The sequence below is a fragment of the Hemiscyllium ocellatum genome, chromosome 31 (assembly GCF_020745735.1).
Source record: "Hemiscyllium ocellatum isolate sHemOce1 chromosome 31, sHemOce1.pat.X.cur, whole genome shotgun sequence".
In the NCBI taxonomy this organism is placed as follows: domain Eukaryota; kingdom Metazoa; phylum Chordata; class Chondrichthyes; order Orectolobiformes; family Hemiscylliidae; genus Hemiscyllium; species Hemiscyllium ocellatum.
The window spans coordinates 37028107-37048855 of NC_083431.1; the positions used below are offsets into that span (position 1 = coordinate 37028107).

At 40.6% G+C, this 20749-nt stretch overlaps 1 protein-coding gene across 1 annotated transcript; it reads left to right on the top strand.

Moving 5' to 3' along the window:
• Window positions 1-293: 293 nt before the first annotated feature.
• Window positions 294-20180, top strand: LOC132830292 (caspase-1-like). Its single transcript, XM_060847866.1, has 9 exons — window positions 294-499; window positions 6672-6944; window positions 8189-8236; window positions 9466-9581; window positions 10108-10284; window positions 11054-11288; window positions 13492-13620; window positions 15950-16059; window positions 19765-20180. The coding sequence occupies exons 1-9, from the start codon at window positions 487-489 to the stop codon at window positions 19855-19857; spliced, it is 1194 nt and encodes a 397-aa protein (XP_060703849.1). The 5' UTR covers window positions 294-486; the 3' UTR covers window positions 19858-20180.
• Window positions 20181-20749: the final 569 nt, after the last annotated feature.

A 20749-nucleotide genomic window follows, 5' to 3' on the forward strand; every position in this document is an offset into this window, starting at 1 on the left:
GAACACACTGTGAGGATGCTCAGAACAAAAGACAGAGGGAGGTAAAAGTGATAGATATTTATAACAGGTGTAAATGACCAGGGAGAATGGGTCCAGTGAAGCCAGCGACATTGGGACGGGATAAGGAGATGTACAATCAGAATGGAGGATAGATGTCATGCTGACTTTGCTTTTCTTATACAAGTTCCTTTTCCTGAAATCTGTCCGCTTTGTCAACGCCTTCTTTTGTCGTCATATGCTAAAAATGTTTATTTTTTAATTTATATATATATACACACATAAAGACACGCCAGCTCTAAGCTTATTGTTACCTGTCTGACTTTCTGGGGATCGACTCCTGTGTTTCGGGGATAAACTTTCAGCCAATCGGAAACGGGAGCAAAATCGAAAGTTCGCTTTCGTCTGCCGAGACCGGAAAAAGCTCAGCGGGAAAAAAGGTTGCCTTGAGGAGACGGACTTTGCCGTGCAGTGTGCTGACAAAGAAGGATGGAGGCGGCAGGTAAACCTAACTGGCGTAGAAACGGTATTCGGCCTCGGCTTTCTCCCAGCCGAGCCCCGTGCACGGATCCCACTGACACTGACCGATCTGTTCACGGGGAGCTGACGGAGGGAGAACATTCCTGGGCAGCTTATTGAGTAACATGAGTGTTATTCCAGGTTTCCTGGCCAGCCCTGCAATCCAGGTAGATTTGTGCACGGGCTTCCCCTGAGTATTTGCACTGCCGTGTATATTTTTTTTACAAAACCCGGAGGTGTCTGTATGAATCTAACCAAAGTGACTGCTTTTACTGATCAGGCTAACGCGCCCCCAATAAATCCAGCAGAGTCTGCAACAGGAAGTGGCAGTTAGTCCAGTTAACTCAACGTCAATTTACGCCCAGAAAGCGAAATAACGATAAATATATATTAATAAATAAAACAGAAAGAAATGCGGATGCTGAAAATCAGAGGAAGGGTCACTGGACCCGACACGTTAACTCTGATTTCTCTGCACGGATGGTGCCAGACCTGCTGAGCTTCACCAGCAACTTCTGTTTTTGTTTGTACATTAATTAGAGAGAGATAAACGATCTTTTAAACCTTCACAAATTATGAAAGAATGAGTCTTGTAGACATGACCCTTACTGTAACAGCGCATAACCAGGGAGGTTGGAGTGCAGTATGTTGGATAACTCTCATCAATATCCTTTATAACCTGAACATGACTTTCCAATATACGAAAGGTGAAGTTTGAAAGTGTGGGCGGCAAGGTGGCACACTGGTTAGCCAGTGAGGATCCAGGTTTGATTCCAGCCTCACCCAAACTCCTGTGTGGAGTTTGCGCCATCTATCTCCCCATGCTTCCTCCCACAATCCAAAGATACGCACGTTCTGTGGATTGGCCATGCTAAGTTGCCCATAATATGCAGGTGAATTAGCCATGGGGAAAGCAGGGTTACAGGTAAAAGGGACAGAAGAGTGGGTCCGGGTGGGATACTCTTGGGAGGTTTGGTGTGGTCTTGATGGGCCGAATGACCTGCTTTCACACTAGGGATTCTGTGAAAGTTACATGGGATTTGCGGTGAGCTGCTAGCATGGATACAGAACGGGCTCAGTCATAGAGGACAGAGAGTGGCGATCAAAGGGTGATTTTCTGACTGGAGATCTGTGACCAGTGGTGTTTGGCAGGGATCAGTGCTGGGACCTCTGTTATAATTATATATAAAATGATTTGGAGAATAATGACACAAGGATTGGGGGAACTGTGGATAGTGAGGATGATTGCCAGTGGATACAACAGTACATAGATAGGCTGGAGACTTGGATGGAGAAATGGCAGTTTATCTGGAGTTTAATCTGGATAAATGCAAGATGATGCATTTTGGAAGATCTAATGGAGGATAGCCGTATACAGTAAATGGCAGAATCCTTAGCAGCATCAACATACAAAGGGATCTAGGAATGCAGGTCCGCACTTCCCTGAAGGTGGCAACACAAGTAAATAAGGTGGTCAAGAAGGCATATTGGCATGCCTAGGGCACGGATTATAAAAAGTTGGGGGCAAGTCATGTTGCAGCTGTATAGAACTTTAGTTGGACCGCATTTGGAATATTGTGTATGGTTCTGGTCACCAAACTACCAGAAGCATGTGAAGAATTTGGAGAGATTATGGAAATGATCTACCAGGATGTTGCCTGGTTTAATGCTTATTGGCTGTGAGGAGAGATTTGACAAACTTTGTTTTTACTTGAACGTCAAAGGATGAGAGGCAACTTAATAGAAATTTACAAAATTATGAGAGGCATGGATAGGTGGAGTCTTTTTCTCAGGGTAGAAATTTCACTTACTAAGGGACTTAGATGTAAAGTAAAAGGGGTTACATTTAAAGGAGATGTGTGAGGAAAGTATTTTACATAGAGATAGGTAAGTGCCTGATGTGGGCTGGGAAGCCCGGAGCAGGATTCGAACGGTAACGTGTGGTAGGTGAAGGAAAGTTTGGACTCTTTTTAAGTTATATTTCCTTTATTTCATTCTAAGCTAATGTGAATGGTACTTATATACAGCGACGGTACACACTTTTCATTGTATTTTATATTGAATACACATGACAATAAAGTTCTCCAACGTGGAATGTGCTTCCAGAGGAGGTGATGGACGTGGATACAATAGCAACATTTAAGAGGCATCTTGACAGATACATGAATAGGCAGGGAATAGAGGAACACTAACTGCAAAGAGGCAAGAGGTTGTTAGTTTAGGAAGGTATCTTGTATTAACACAGTCTGTTCCTGTGCTGTACTGTTCTTGTTCTTTGTACCTTAATGATCTAGGCATGAAGATAGGTGGCATTATCAGAAGTTTCACAGATCATATGATAATTAGTTTAGTAAGTATAAAGGCAGAAGGCGTTAGACTATAGGACATCATAGATAGGCAAATGGAATTTAATCCTGATAAGTATGCATTTTAAAGGAACTAACAAAGAGTACACAGTGAATGGTGGTACCCTAAGAAGTACAGAGAACAGGTTGACTTTGGGTGCATGTCCATTGATCCTGAATGCAACAAGTTAGGTAGATAAAATGGTAAAGAAGGTGTCTGGGATACTTTCCTTTATTGGTCAAGACATTGAAGAAAAGTAAAGTAGCTTATGATGGAACCATTGATAACATTAGTTAAACCAGAGCTTTGTGCAGTTCTAGTTAACACTCTGTAGGAAGAACATAGAGAGGGTGCAGAGGAAATTCATCACCATGTTGTCCAAGCTGAAACAGTTCAGCTGTACAGGGAGACGAGAAAGACTGAGCTTCTTTCCCTTAGAGCAGGCAGGCTGAGGGGGGGATCTGATTAAGATGTACACTATGGTGAAGGTAATGGATAGTGTAAAGAGGAAGTAATGTTTCCCTTTAACAGAGGGGCCAGTTACTATGAATCACAGTTTTCAGGTAAGGAGCAGGAGGTTTAGAGTAAACTTGAGGAACAAATTTTTCACCCAAAGTCTGGAACTCACTGTTGCAAAGGGTTGTAGAGGTGAGCACCTTCAAGGCATTTAAGAAGCATTTATCTGAACACTTAAAATGCCACAGCATAAGAGGTACAGGAAAAGGGGGTTAGAATAGTTGGATGTTTGATCACTGGTGTGGCCGTGATGGGCCAAAAGGCTTTTTTCCATGCTATAAAACCTTTATGACTCAAGCAAAGCACAGCAGTGTCGCAGGCTGTGCATGCCCCGTACAAGATTACTTTTACAGCTGAAGGACACATCTATGTAGAAGGAACAAACCAGATATGGAGTGGAATTGCATAAGAAATGAAGACAGCAAAACCAAGTCTGGCTGTGTAAAGGGGTAGTTCTATTCACAGAAGACCCTAGATCACTGGGAGTATCCTTGTGTCACTCCGCTGAGAGATCAGTGGAAGAGCATTTATACCAGTAAGAGTTGCTAGTAGCAGACTCTGGGCAGTTACGCTCAGGAGAAGCCTAATAAACTATTTGGTGCGGTTAAGGTCCAGAACAAACTGTCTGGTGTAGAGAAGATGGTGAGGATGCTGGCTTGTATGAGAAAGGTAACCATTTTAAGAGATTGTGTTTCACTCAGAGTGGCTAAAGAGCTAGGAATGCCTGAGTTGGTGCTAGAAAGCAGCCTTGCCTCAGGTGAACATAGTCTCAGGAGAAGCGATTATTGAACCACTGAGAGTTGAGCAGACATTGAGGCTGTTGGAGTTGGAGCAGTCTTGGGAGAATTTCAGAGTCCGTCTGGATCTTCAGAAATACAGAGTTGAAATCGTTTAGTGAGAAAACCAAGTCTTAACAAGATTTTGTGACAGGCAATGATAAGTCATTAATATGTGGGATCTATCATGAACACAGCTGCCATTCAATGAGCAGTGTGTTATGTTTGGCCACAAGTTTCCCTATAATGTACATTTACTTTGTTATGTCTGAATATTATAGTACAGAATAGATATTGTAGATCGTTTATCTTTTGACGTTGTAGAGGAACACTTATTTTCCTTGTGTTTAAAATTGTGGAATATTTTTGTTTTATTCCCTTAGAATGTCAAAGACTTGGATTCATATCATGAGTACCTTCAAAGCACCTGTCCATAAGGCACAAGTCAGGAGTGTGATGGCATATTCTCCACTGCCTGGATGAGTGCGGTGCCAATAAAACTCAAAAGCTTGACACTCCCAGGAAAGGCCAGCTTGCTTGAATGGCATCCCATCTTTCATCTTCAACATTACTGACACTGTGCATTGCCTACAAGATAGATTGCAGCAACTTGGACAGCATTGACCTCCCACTAGAAGGCTAAAGTCAGCAGATATATTGGAGTAGCACCATCTATAAGCTGAACTTCACACTACAAAGAATCCTGATTTTGAAATCTATTGCCATTCTTTCACTGACATTAGTTCAACGTCCTCAAGCTCCCTCCCTAACAGCAATGTGGGTGTAACTAATCCCATGGCTGCAGTGGTTTAAGAAGACAGCTTGTCACAGCCTTCTCAAGGGCAGTTTAGGATGGGGAACAAAGAAACTAGCAGCACCCATATCCCATGGACAAGTAAAATACTAGTCCCTAGGATTTCAAACTTTGTCCATTTTAAACTAGTCCCTTACCAGATTATACTCTGAATCATAACAAGTCGGAAAGTGATGGCACCTGCTGCTGACCTCATATTAAGTTGTCTACAATGATCTAGTAGTCTCTGTGCTCCAGATTCCCCTTTTCTCGGTGTTAAGATGGATCCTGAGTCAGGTCAGGGGAATCTCCAGCCATCCAGCAACAATAATGATATCAAGCAGTAAGCTGCCAATCTAATTGCAGCATTCCCACAGACAGCAAACCAGGAAATAAAATACGCTGGTTATTCTTTACTTGTAGAAATTCTACACAGAACAAAGTAAAGTTTAGGATGTGCACATTAGAAGCTGAAATATTATTTTTAAAAGTTTAAAAAGCAGTTAAGACTGAGATAAGGAAGAATTTCTTTACTTGGAAGATAGTGAATGTTGGGAATTCTCTACCTCAGAGGGCTGTGGAGGCATTATTTTTGAGCATGTTCAAAGCAGAAATTTCTGGAGAGGGATGATACCAAGTGATATGGAGATAGTATGGGAAGGTGGTATTGAGGCAGGTAGTCAGCCAACATCTCATTATATGGAGAAGCTTGATTGGCTGGATGGCCAACTCGTGTTCCTGTGTTCCTTTATTTTATTAATTTAAAAAGTTGATCTTGCACAAAAACATGAAATTAATTTTCTGAGATAAAGTTACTCAGATGAAGTTCTGACTAGGTATGTAATTAAAATCCCAGTTATGTCTTATTAGCAAGGCATAACTTTCCCAGAGATTTTTGCAATGATATTATAATGTAAAAGCAGGAAGTTTAATCAGTTCAGTAATTTCACAAGTTTACAATCTGGAGGGAATTTACATCCTGTAGAGAAAAAGGAACTAATGACAGCAGCATCTGAATTTTTGGGTCTAAACATATTAGAAATTTCTGTCAACTTCACAGGATACTGCCAGTAAATGCTGACTATTTCGCCATCATTCCAGTTGTGAAATATGTTTGCACGTGCACATGGAAGACCAGCTTATAATGACTTGTCTCATGTACTTATTTATTAATAGAAAAAGACAGAGCATATCTAGAAATGTAGAGCTAAAGCAGTCCTGAATGAAGGAGCATAATCAAGCCAAGGGATATGTGAGCAGGGCTAAGCTACACTGCATAAGCAGAATCAAAGGTAGTGCCACACAAAGAGTCCAAAAAGAACAGAAGAAGCTGATTATAAAGTGAGTGTTAGATGAATGATGCTTTTCCCCTTTACAACGTCCATTTGTCTAATTAGCATTGTAGATAAACCATTGATAATATTGCATTATCTGTACACTTTATCTTTGGATTAGCACAGTTGATAATATTCTACACACTTGTCATGTGCAATACTTCCTTACAACTGCTCTGTTCACTGACTCTGCGTCATGGGATTTTACAAGTTCTTCATTCACTGATGCAGAACAATATCACACATCACCGTCATTTCTTCCTATACAGTAAGCAACACTTTAATAATATTCCATACGTTAACCTGCACATCTATATCTAACTCACCTGGATTGAAGTTAACTATAAGTAGAAAAACAAAAACCATCAAAGTTTATTGTCTTTCTTTCAGACGAGAGACTGAAGCGCCTCAGAACAGATTTAGTGAATGGACTCACCAAGGGAGTCATTGATGATCTGGTGGATGAAATGCAAGTGGCGAGTGTAATCAATACGTCGGAATCAGAAGAAATTCTCCAAGCACAAACAACAACAAAAAACAAGGCTCGATGTCTCATAGACACCATTTCAAGAAAGGGACCCAGAGCCAGTGAAAAATTTATTGGCAGTCTGAACAAAGCAGACAGAGAGTTGTGTTCAGAACTGAGCCTTTGTCTGGTAAAAAGTAAGTGACAGAATATGGGAGTGATGAATAAATATGACCAACACATTCAGAGTAGGAATAAAATTTAGAAGTGGGAGAAATTATTCAAACTTCAGCCACTAAACAAGAGAAACTGTGCTCATATACTAACCAGGGGGCCTGTGTGTTCAGGTGCTAACAGTCTCCAAACTAGGTTGGGGGCTGGAATTGCTCACACATTAACCATCTCTAACCATGAGACTGTGTGCTCAGATACTAATAATCTACAAACTAGAGGGGGCGTACTCAGAAGCTAACAAACTCCAAACTGGGAGCATGTGTGCTCAGATACTAACAGTCTCCAAACAGCCTGGTTTATATTCACATAGTAACAATCCCCAAATAAGGAATACTTTCACTGACAATTGGGAATTGTACAAAACTTTGATAATTACAACTAATAGCAAGATCGAATAAAACAGAACAGAGATTGAAACACAAAAATTACTGGGAATGTGCAGCAGGTCTGACAGTATCTGTGAAGCTAATATTTAATATCAGTGATTCTTTGATAACGTGAAATATTGAGCAAATTTATTCCAGCTGGAGAGAGGTGGGGTCTTACTTGCTGAATTGGGAGCCAAGACAGGACAAGAGGTAATATAGACTTAATGATACAATTCCTAAAAAGGATGCAGGACCAGAGGCACCAGGAGTGTATGTACGTTGATCTTTAAAGATGGCAAGATGTAGTGAAAGATTGGTTAGCAAAGTATTTGGGATTTTGGGCCTAGTACAGTAGAGCCATTCAGTACCAAAGAATGGCAGTTACACTGAACCTTTATAAGGTTCTGTTTCATCCAGCTCTAGTCATCACACTTTAGGAATAATATGTCAGTCCTCATAGCAGTGTAGTGGAGATTTACCAAAGGAATTCTAGTCATTGGATGATTTAGTTACAACATTTGGTTGGAAAGACTGGGGTTGTTCTCCCTGATGCAAAGGAGATTGAGGAAAGATTTGATAAAGGTGTACGAGATTATTACAAACTTAGAAAAGGTAGACAAGGGCTATTCTACTTATTAGTTCTATGTACAAGAACTAGGTGACAAAGTTAAGATTGTAGGCAAGAGATGCAGGGGGACTGTGAGGAAGAACTTTTTTAATTCAATTAGTGGTAATGTGGATGGAAAAGCATTCAATCAGTTTTAAAAAGAAATCGGATGGGGATTTGTTATGTTGCAGTATCTTGTGAATTCTGTTTGATAGTATTTCTGTTATTCCAGCAGATGCATCAAGTTCTGATCCAAAGCAAACCTCTGAGACTTCAGCAGGTACTGTATCTTATATATTTTCCTGTGCCTTTGTTAAATGAAACACTATCTGTTTGGGAAGATGGTGGAGTAATGCTAGTTTCACTGGAGAGTATTCCATGGTATGGGTTCAATCCCACCACAACAGCTGGCGAGATTTAAATTCAATTAATTGAAGAATCTGCAATTGCAAATCAGTCATCAGTGATGATGATGATGAAACTATCATTGCTTATCACAAAAACACAATCAATCTCTAAATTTAGGCCATTGATCTCTACAGGTGCTTACCCATCTCTTCCAGGCAGGTTTCACCCTGAACTGCAAGTTCTGACCAAAGTGCTACTGCCTGTACAGCACCTAGTTGTTTACAAGAGGTGGAATTTCTTCTTATTTCTTTTCTCTTTGAATTGATTTATGACCATGAATGAGATAACACTTTTTACATATCAGTTAACAAATTAAACAATGGATGAGGCACAGCACATTTTTAAAATCATTAGCCATAGTCCACTAGTCTCCTTTAGAGAGGTACAAGTAGTTATAAGGCCAAGGGGCACCACTCTAGATCAAGCATGGCTGACCAGGAATTTCTCCTACGCCGACTGTTTGCCAGGGATGGACTAGCAGGTTGATTATTGGTCTGTGATGAGCACTCTTTCTGTGAGTCGAACTTTAATCTGGAGCTTCTGGCTGTGAAGTAAGCGCATTATCTATTGAGTCCCAAGACTCTGCACATTTAGGACTGAAGTGTAAATTGCACTATTGCTATGATCTCCCTGTGTGGATTTTTTATTGCACATCTATTTGTGTTGCATACAAGTACTGACATTCATATTAGATTAGATTAGATTAGACTTACAGTGTGGAAACAGGCCCTTCGGCCCAACAAGTCCACACCGACCCGCCGAAGCGCAACCCACCCATACCCCTACATTTACCCCTTACCTAACACTACGGGCAATTTAGCTTGGCCAATTCACCTGACCCGCACATCTTTGGACTGTGGGAGGAAACCGGAGCACCCGGAGGAAACCCACGCAGACACGAGGAGAACGTGCAAACTCCACACAGTCAGTCGCCTGAGGCGGGAATTGAACCCGGGTCTACAGGCGCTGTGAGGCAGCAGTGCTAACCACTGTGCCACCGTGCTATTTCATTTGAAACAAATCGTTGAATAAATCTGAGTATATGTGTGCTCCCTTTTGTAAGTAACATAGAATCTGATTCTCCAAATCTGTGCGCTACAGGTATTGGATCTGTTGTCCCAACCACTTCCACAACACCAGAGGTATCCACATCTGATGAGTGGATAATTCCATGCACACAACAGCATTATAAGGAGATTTCTCAGAATACTGGCGAGGTACCGTACTGATATCCTGAGCTATCGTAATGTTGAAGATTGAGCATCAGTGCAAATGCCTTCTGCTGTGCTATATTCCTGAGCTTTGATGAGACATTTTATGTAATGCTGATTGTTGAGATTCCTGCCAATCTATATCCAAGTAGAAATCCTCTTTTCACACACTTGGGTAATGTGGCTGAATTGATTCCATGTTTGGGATAGGTGACTAGTTGGTTTTGGATTTGAGATATACAATGTAATTGGGTTCATCTTTGGGACGTATGTCTGGATTGATTAGAGCTTGTTTATGAAGTTAGTTGGTTCAATATCTGGGATCTGTGTTTGGATTATTCAGATATTTGGCATATGTAACTGGATAATTTAATGCATGCTTGGATGGGGCCTAAATTTATTGATCTTTGAGATTTATGATTGAATTGGTCTTATTTTGGATTGGATTACTTGATTGTTATTAAATTTTTCAATCTCAGTGAATAATTCCATACAGGTTAAAGCCAAAATACAACTGTAATTTATTTTCCAGGTATACCAGATATTGCCAAAACAGGACAGGAAACGTCTGGCTTTACTGATTAATAACATTGATTTTGAGAAACCTGCAATGAAGAGAAAAGGTGCAGAGGTGGATGAAAAACAAATGCAGAAACTGCTGAATGGCTTTGGTTACCAAGTGGAAAAGTACAATAATTTAACAAGTGAGGTAACTGTTAATATTTGGAATGTTCTTAGCTTTATCTGATTCTTGGAACAAACGACTGCAGCCATTTTTGTAATAGCAGACATAACACCTTAAACACAACTTTGGCCCCAACTGGCTGATAGTTATTTGTCAGATGATTTTCCTTTAACCAAACTATTTCCAATAGAAGAAAAGATATATCTTGACAAAATATGTTAACTCCTGACTCATATAACCACATTACTTTGAGGAACATCCAGTAATTGTCACACTTTGGGTAACTAAATACTCAATATAAATATATTATTATACAGCATAAACTTTTAATGAATAAACCTCTATTTTCCAGTACACTGAAGGGCTTATGCTCGAAACGTCGAATTCTCTATTCCTGAGATGCTGCCTGGCCTGCTGTGCTTTGACCAGCAACACATTTGCAGCTGTAATGGGCATTTACCTACTTGTCATGAAAAACTGCACAGATACAGAACAATACAGTATCCATAATGGACTTACTTTAGAAATACAATATAGAACATGGTGGTTCCTGCAATTCTTCTGCCAAATGTTCTTAGAGTTCTAGGTAGGGCAAGGTGTGTATGGCACAGTAATTACTCTGTAGTGGTCATCTTTATGAATCAAATTGATCCTCAAAAATTCAGCAACTCTTTGTTAATATTACACTTATCATAAATGACAATTTCTTTTTACTATATTTGGGATCTAGTGGAATTCAGACTGTATCAGTGCTGCTCAAAAAAAAATTAATGTACCATGAATTGTGTTTCAGGAAATGAAAGAAGTACTGACTGCATTTTCAAAACGAGAGGAACACTTACAGTCTGATAGTACTTTTGTTGTTCTCATGTCCCACGGGCTCCGAGATAAAATCTGTGGCAAACTTCACAATGAGGACAAGGAAGATACTCTTCACATCGACAATGTTTTTAACATTTTAAACAACAAGAACTGCAAAGGCTTGAGAGGAAAACCCAAAGTTGTCATTGTGCAGGCATGTCGAGGAAGTGAGCATCCTTCTATACCATTATGCAATCTAATCGTACAATGTGTGAATTAAAGGAAGTGGCAGGTTTGATATTAGATGCTAGCCGAAATTGTCTATCTGTTAGAGAATAGCAACTCAGTGTATTACTGAGAACAGAAGCCCTTCTCTAGAGTTTAAAAGAAATATTATCTACATTATAGGGAAATATGTTTTAAATATTAAATAGAGAAACCAGTTCTAGGTGTATTAGGGACTAATTTTGTTATTTTCATGGAATTTTATTTTATTCAAGAAGGCTAAATTGCAGTGTATCCAGTATTTAATATCTTGTCTAGTATGTATAAACAAGAAAAGATGACAAAAACCAGACAAATCAGCAAATAGCAGGGAAGTGATGGTTATGATATTAAAAAATGAGTAAAATTGAATTAAAATTACAAATCAATACACCACTCCTACTTTATGAAAACTGGTGTGTACATAAGAGTAGCAGCTCCTATGTGTGTTAGAGAATACATATAAGGTGCAGCAGATTATATGTGTGATCCAACAAATAATAGCTCTGTATCAATATAGAGAGTAGCAGTATTGTGTAACCAAATCTCGCCTTAAAAATCAGAGCAGTTATTTTGTTGAACAGATACTGAAGTGGGTGCAGTACAAATAAGATGAGCCTGTGTGCAGGTCTGGATGCAGCACACCATTCTGGTCTTAACTGCAGATAAATTGAACTTACTGCTGCTTGCAAAACCAGGCTCAGCACTCAAGTGTTGATTGGACACCCTTATTATAGTAAGAACCATGTATGTTGCTCCTTCCACTTGCTTCAACTGAATGTGAAGAATTCTGAGTGATGTAACAAAATTATTCCCTAATAGAGCTAGAGCTGGCTTCTCTCTTTCATATATAGGACGTTTATTCCCTATAATACACACAGCATTTTTTTTTAACTACAAACACACGTTCTTGGTGAGTATTCCTCGATGTCCTGCTGGAAGAGGTCCAGAGAAGGAAGTATGCCTTGTCCTCACATTGGAATTAATACCTTTTCATGTTCAAAAGCTCCTGACCTATTCCTGTAGCAGCTAGTGTTCCTCTTCCTCGCCTCACATCCTCCTTTCTATTTCCCAGTCAGACTAAGGATCTCTTAGCCAGATGCCCTGAGGAAGCACTTCCTTTCTCCTCCTGGAGTAGCACAGCATTTCCTCTTTTTATGTGAAACCCTCAAATAATTTCTCGCTTAAAATATTACTGGAGTGATCGTGAAGCCCTACAAAATGCCCAAGTGCCTTCCATTGTGTTTCAGAGTTTGTTCAGACTAGTGGTAGCAAGTGAATATGAAATGGGAAACATCCTGTTAGGTAGTGCTTCAAGGCCACATCAGTACCTTGTTTACACTTAGATACTAGATTTTAGTAGACCCATCAGCAGTAGCAGACATTTTATTTGGAAAACAGTCCTTGAACGAGCTTTCAAACAGCGAATCCTAGTGCATGCCTCAATTTCTTTACAAAGATGGCATATTGGGCAAACTATGCTCTTTTAGCTGAATGTTCCATCCTGACCACCCCAGAAGATTGTCAGTACCTAAATGCACTGCCATCACTTTCCTATAGTTCCCCTCTCCTCTCCTTCCTTTTTGTAGATTCTGCAGTAATAAGTTCAGAATATAAAATAGGCCGGTGCTTTTCAACCAGTGTACCATGACAAGATGAGAAATGGATTTCAGGGAAGCTGTGACACTTTTCCTGTCTGTGCTTCTAATCTCTTCCAGAGGCTTGTGTTCCATTTTCCATATGTAGATTGCACCTACTGTATGAAATAGTGGATGCACCATGAATTGTTTGTCTCATTGAAGTGTGCCTTAATACTGAAAAGGTTGGAAAATAAATTAAAAATTTTTTTTTGTAAATATTCAATTCCATATTCAATTCCATGTTCAAGGGCAGACCAAGTAAACAGTGACCAGGCAGGGGGTCAGTCAATAACATTATCACTTGACAGCTACAGTTGATTTGGTGGCATTTTGTACTGAGGTTCAAGTCCTACCTCATCCAGAGGTGTGTACTACCATCTCTGAATAGTTTGATTAGCAAAGGTAATAGCAAATGTAATTGACAATGTAATTGAGAGAAAAGTAATAAAGATTATCAGTTATAGTTGTGTGTTGTGCATTTGAAGTGAGTTAATATCCTTGAGCAATCTGTGCTGTTTCTTTGCAGCCAACCTCGGCCACGCCTATGTCAGTGATTCTGTAAGTGATGAGCCGGTCTCTGATTATGAAGAAGATGGTCCCTTTTGCAAAGTACACAAGGAAAGTGATTTCATCTGTTTCTGCTCCAGCACCCCAGGTAATTATGCTTAACCAGTGTAAACTAGCTCTGCTTCTCAGTGCCATAGCCAGCAGTTCATTTCAGACAATGGGGTGCGGTCATTAGAAAAGACAATGTCATAGTTGAATGCTGACAACACACAGATGTACCCAACCATCACTTCTCTCAACTCTTCCTCTGAATCTAAACTGTCAGAATATTCATCTAATACCCTGTGCTGGATAGACAGAAATGTTCACCTCCTAAATATTGGAAAGACTGATGTCATTATCTTTAACCCTGCCAAAACTGTTGCTCCATAGCCACCAATGTTTCCCTGCCTGAAGTTAAAACAGATTCTTCATAACTTTGGTGTCATAGTCAATCCAACATGAATTTCTAACCACACATCGATACCATCACTAAGATCTCCTACTTCTAACACTGTAACATCTCATAGATTCATTGAATCCCTGCCATGCAGAAAGAGGCATTCAGCTTCAAAATCTTCACTGACCCTCCAAAGAGCATCCCATCTAGACTCCAGCCCTCCACCCAATTCATTTAGCCCTGCATTTCCCATGGCTAATCCTCCAACCTGTACATCCCTGGACACTACAGGGCAATTTAGCACAGCCAATCCACCTAACCTGCACATCTTTGGACTGTGAGAGAAAACCGGAGCAAACTATGCAGACACAGGGAGAACATGCAAACTCACCCAAGCTTGGAATTGAACCCAGGACCCTGGCAGTGTGAGGTAGTAATGTTAACCGTGCTGCCCCTAACACCTGATTGTGTTCCTGTCTCCCTGTAAATTATCTGCTGCTGAAACACCTATCCACGCCTTTGTTTAGGCTCGGTTATTCAAATACATTGCTGCCCAACTTCCAATTCTCTACCTAACCCCAGTAAACATCATTCAAAACGTTGCTGCCTGTATCTTAACTTGAACCATGGCTTTTGCCCAAAACGTCGATTTGCCTGCTCCTCGGATGCTGCCTGACCTGCTGTGCTTTTCCAGCACCACTCTGATCTAAACTCTGGTTTCCAGCATCTGCAGTCCTCACTTTTGCCTACTTAACTTGAACCATATCCCATTCTTCTGTCATCTCAATGCTTGCTGACCTCCTAGTTAAGCATTTACTTACTTTTTAAATTCTCAGTCTTTTTTACAAATCCCTTCATGACTTTAAATCTCCCTTACTCTGTAACTTCCTTCTGTTAGGTGCCTTTTGGATATTTTACCTCAATAAAGGTGCTATAAAAGAGCTGGTGTTGTGAGATGCCAACAATCTGAGAGAAATGCAGAGATCAGAGAGTGACAGCATAGATTCAAGAGAAGTGTTTGGGATCTGAGAGACTGGTTGTACACAAGATTTAAGATTTGTTCATGCCCACTCATGACCATTGAAAAAGTAATTTATCTCATAGTGGAACCTTGCTGCATGTAAATTAGCTGCTATGTTTCCTACATTATAATTGTGACTACAGTTTAAAAGTACTTTGATAAGCTTTGAAGGATTGTGAAAATACAAGTTATATTCTTTTCATGAGACGGAACAGCTGTCTATTAATTAAAATAATGTTTGTTTTTAGAGATGAAAAAGAAATTTCAAATCCTGTTTATACTTTTATCTTATTCTGCCCTTTAGAGGGCAGAATAAGTTGGGAAAGTGCATGATGTTCTGAATTGGAATGACTGTATTAGGCTGTGTAGGCTGCAAGGCCTAGTTGTGTTTAGCATTATTTGTTTTTAAATTGGAGCCTCGGAGGCTGAGGGTGGCCTTATAGAGGTTTACAAAACTATGAGGGGCATGGATAGGGTAAATAGGCAAAGTTTTTTCCCTGAGGTGGGGGAGTCCAGAACTAGAGTGACATGGGTTTAGGGTGAGAGGGGAAAGATATAAAAGAGACCTACGGGGTAACGTTTTCACACACAGGGTGGTACACGTGTATGGAATGAGTTGCCAGAGGCAGTGGTGGAGGCTAGTACAATTGCAACATTTAAGAGGCATTGGGATGGGTATATGAATAGGAAGGGTTTGGAGGGATATGGGCCAGGTGCTGGCAGGTGGGACTAGATTGGGTTGGGATATCTGGTCGACATGGATGGGTTGGATCGAAGGGTCTGTTTCCATGCTGTACATCTCTATGACTGTAAATTGTTTTGTGTCAGATGGTTGAATGTAATGGCAACAAATGGAATGATTCTAAGTCAACAGGATTGAAGGGCTCACCAATAATTTGAATAGTAGGTGAAAGTGTCAAATTCAGAGATTAGTTGAATGTAATGGTTACTTTCTCTCAATCTGGATGACAGGAATTCTTTCATTATCAAAGAGCTGTTGTCCTTTTTGCTTTGCAGACAATGTATCCCTCAGGCATATACAAAATGGCAGCATATTCATCCAATCGTTAGTGGACAAAATGAGGCAAAATGCAGCGAAGTATGATATTGAGGAGATTTTTTTCCAGGTAAGAAAGCAAGAGTATCTATTGAAGGAGCTGAAGGAATTATTGGGAAGCAGAAACAGTCCTTTATGCTATGGAGTATTCCCTACTGTAGAGTATAAGCAAGAACATGCTTCATGGCTCTGCCAATGCTGCTGTCTAATCACTTGCCAGAGGAGAGTTTTCCTTCACATGTGAGATATCCCTGAAGCTTCCCAGCCATGGCTCCCACCAATATGCGTGAGAAATCACTTGTGGAGAAAAATATGTGAACTTCACCACTACTCCCTACCCAATTCAGCCAAAGATGCTTTTAAAATAATTAGTTTTGACACACTATCTCCTGAGTCCAATATTCATGTCTGATTCTCTCAGAGTCCAACACATTGGAATCTTAATGCTGGAATTAGCTAATAATTGTTTCAAGGTCCAGCTTCATGTAGACTTTCACATGACTTTAGAAGGCAATAAAAGTGACTCCTTAACCTTCTGGTTTATCTTTTGCACCTCAGATACATTACTGAAATACTGGGTGCAGCATCAATGTAAAAAATCATGTGATTTCCCTACTGCAGCAGCAATGGTTCCATAGGCTGCATTATTGACACACAACTTCCCTCTTTTTCCTGCAAGATTCTAAAGAATCCCGTACCCTTTCATCAGAGCCCTGATTGCAATCATTTCTTCTTTTGTCGATGTTTGTTGTATTTTCATGTTTCGAGGTAGTTTTGGAATAGGTTTCAGTGAAAAAGTGTCACTGTGATGCTCACAAACTGTCCAAGATTGCCCATGGCCATACAATATTTTATAAAAATGGCGAACTACCCCACATATTCAAATTAATTCTAAACATTACAACTTTCTCTTGTGTCGTAAGTGGGATACCCAGATAGAGAAGGATGTGTAATCTCTCAGTTCCTCTCAGTGACTAAAAAATGTAGTTTCAAAATCATTCTATGTTTGCCGTTTAGTTTTAAACCAACATTTATGTGGCAACATTACTATAGAGTGACCGCAAACAGTAGAAGTACATTCAAAGTTTGGGAGAAGATTTGTAGCTCGGGTGCTTGTTGTTGTGGTTCTGTTTGCCGAGCTGGGAGTTTTTGTTGGGTATCGGGTCCTTTGTCCTAGTGAGTTGTTGTCTGAGAGTGGCTGTTGGTTTGTGTGCTGTTATGAGTCCCAGTGATCGCAGCAGTCTGGCTGTCAGTTCGGAAATGCTCCTGATGTATGGTAGTGTGGCTAGTCCTTTGGGTTGTGGCATGTCCTCGTTCCGTTGTCTTTCCCTTAGGCATCTGTTGATGAAATTGCGTGGGTATCCGTTTTTGGTGAATACCTTGTATAGGTGTTCTTCTTCCTCTTTTTGCAGTTCTGGTGTACTGCAATGTGTTGTGGCCCTTTTGAATAGTGTCCTGATGCAACTTCGTTTGTGTGTGTTGGGGTGGTTGTTTTCATAGTTCAGGACTTGGTCTGTGTGTGTGGCTTTTCTGTATACCTTTGTGCTGAATTCTCCGTTCGGTGTTCTCTGTACCATCATGTCTAAGAATGGGAGCTGGTTGTCCTTTTCTTCCTCTCTCATGAATCGAATTCCTGTGGGTGTGGCGTTGATGATCCGGTGTGTGTTCTCTATTTCTGTGTTTTTAACGATTACAAAGGTGTCGTCCACATATCTGACCCAGAGTTTGGGTTGTATTTGCGATAAGACAGTTTGTTCTAACCTTTGCATTACTGCTTCTGCTATGAGTCCAGAGATCGGCGAGCCCATGGGTGTTCCGTTGATTTGTTCGTATATCTGGTTGTTGAATGTGAAGTGTATTGTGAGGCACAGGTCCAGTAGTTTAAGTATGCCGTCTTTGTTAATAGGTTCAACGTCCTGTTGTCTGTTATGTATGTCCAGCAGGTTGGATATTGTTTCTCTGGATAGGGTTTTGTCAATAGAGGTGAACAGTGCCGTTACATCGAATGAGACCATGGTTTCTTCCTTGTCTATGTGTATATTTCTGATGATGTCCAAGAATTCTTGTGTTGACTGTATAGAGTGTCTGGATCCGCTGATCAGGTGTTTCAGTTTCTGCTGTAGCTCTTTAGCCAGTTTGTGTGATGGTGTCCCTGGTAGTGATACTATGGGTCTGAGTGGGATGTCTGGTTTGTGTACTTTAGGTAGTCCATAGAATCTAGGGCTATTGTTGCTTTCCTGTTTCATTCTTTGTAGGTCAGACCTGGTTATAAGTCCATTTTTTTGTAGATTCCTCAGTGGGTTGTTTCTCCTATTGGTGAGCTGTGGGGTGGGGTCAGACTCCCTCTTTTGGTAGGTGTTGGTATCTGCAAGTAGTTGTTGTGCCTTTTGGATGTAGTCTGCTTTGTCCAGTCTGACCTTTGTCTGCTGGTAGTATGATTATGTTCTTATAATTTCTTAATGATTTTAGTGCTTCTTTCTCTTTGTTGTTGAGGTTGTATGTTTGTCTTTTCCTTGTTATCAGAGGTACGATACTTTGTCTCACTGTTTGTTGTGTCTCTTCTGTCAACCCATTGTTCCTGAGTGTGCATTCTAGTGCTGCTAGGAAGTCTGCTGTATTGGCGTCCCTGTGATTGTAGTTGAGTCCCTTGACCAGTATTGTTCTTTCCGTGTCTGAACTATGAAAGCAACCACCCCAACACACACAAACGAAGTTGCATCAGGACACTATTCAAAAGGGCCACAACACACTGCAGTACACCAGAACTACAAAAAGAGGAAGAAGAACACCTATACAAGGTATTCACCAAAAACGGATACCCACGCAATTTATCAACATATGCCTAAGGGAAAGACCACGGAATGAGGACATGCCGCAACCCAAAGGACTAGCCACACTACCATACATCAGGAGCATTTCCGAACTGACAGCCAGACTGCTGCGACCACTAGGACTCATAACAGCACACAAACCAACAGCCACTCTCAGACAACAACTCACCAGGACAAAGGACCCGATACCCAGCATGAGCAAAACCAATGTAGTGTACAAAATCCCATACAACGACTGCACAAAACACTACATAGGACAAACAGGAAGACAGCTAACGATCCGCATCCACGAACACTAACTAGCCACGAAACGATACGACCAGCTATCCTTAGTAGCCACACACACAGATGACAAACAACATGAATTCGACTGGGACAACACTACTATTATAGGACAAGCCAAACAGAGAACAGCCAGGGAATTCCTAGAGGCATGGCACTCATCCACTGATTCTATCAACAAACACATCGACCTGGACCCAATATACTGGCCACTGCAGCGGACAGCAACTGACAACCGGAAGCGGCAGAGATAAGCCACTATAAATCCCGAAGGAAACATGACAGAAGCGCTTCACAGGAGGCTCCCAAGCACTGAGGATGTCACCTAGAAAGAGGGCGAAACGTTTGCAACAAAAACTCCCAGCTCGGCGAACAGAACCACAACAGTAGAAGTACATGATGAGGGGAAACATGAGGAAAGGAGCATGTTAATGTAAGACTGGATCAGTGTGAACAATCAGCAATAAGATAATAAAAGATGGTGAAATACTGAAAATGTGCAGAAGGTTTATGTAAGGATTAGGGAAGTGTTCAAAATGGCGCCTATGTTGAAGTACCATGTGAAACTGTAGGAAAGCATATCCACAAATTGGTTCGCTCTGTCAAGCACTGTGGCTGTAATCTTAGTTACTAACTGGATTTCTGCATTTCTCCCCTTTCAGGTCCAAAAGTCATTCCACAACTTTGCAAGACAGCTGCCTGTGAAGGAGAGAGGCACACTTATGAAGAAATTTTATCTTTTTCCTGGTTTCTAACATATCAATTTCCAGAAGTGAACCTCAAAGTCTGACCCCACATCTTGCAGCAGAATTACGAATCAAAATTCTCTTCTGATCTGCTACTGGCACAGCAGAACATCAACGTTTGATTGGAGAATTATTCATTAAAACTTTGGGGTGGAGAGTTTAGATTGTGATGGAAGAGGGAGGTCACATTTTACTTAATGTGCTGAAAACAATATATGATGTATAAGGTTAACGATTTCTTTGGATGCTAACTATAATCATGCTAAAATGATTAATGCTTTTATTTGCTTTGCTAAAGCATTAGTAAATTCCTGTAGCAAGGCTTGAACAGATCAGTGCATTGTTAGTCTGAACAATTTACAATCATGTATATCACTGCCACACTATCAAACCTGCTCAGCCAACAGACAGATCCTATTATTTGGAAACTTTCCAACAAACCTGAGGGAAACGTTCATCCATCCCTCCCCTGCTTTTAACCTGATTTCCTTGGTATGACTTATCTCCATACTGAAGATAATCTTATAGATAGTATTAGGACAGGATTTGTCCTTTGGTGTCATAGAGTCATGCAGCATGGAAACAGACTATTGGGTCCAACTCGTCCATATTGACCAGGTTTCCCATTGGCCCCTACATTTGGCCCATATCCCGCCAAACCCTTCCTGTCCATGTACTTGTCCAAATGTCTTTTAAATGTTATAGTTGTATCCAACTCTACCACTTCTTTTGTCAGCTCATTCCATACACGACCATATTTTTTTCTAGAACTGGACGTCTGTTGGATTTCTATCATGAGATTTTAGTTTTCTTGTTGTCATTCAGAACACCTTCCTCATGGTGCTGTATACACCAGTCAATCATTAATGATCCTTCCATCTCAGCCCAAAACGCAACAGAA

Coding starts and splice junctions, on each gene's coding strand:
- LOC132830292 (XM_060847866.1), top strand. Junction 6,945..8,188: donor GAGCCTTTGTCTGGTAAAAA/GTAAGTGACAGA, acceptor CTGTTATTCCAG/CAGATGCATCAAGTTCTGAT. Junction 13,621..15,949: donor TTTCTGCTCCAGCACCCCAG/GTAATTATGCTT, acceptor TTTGCTTTGCAG/ACAATGTATCCCTCAGGCAT.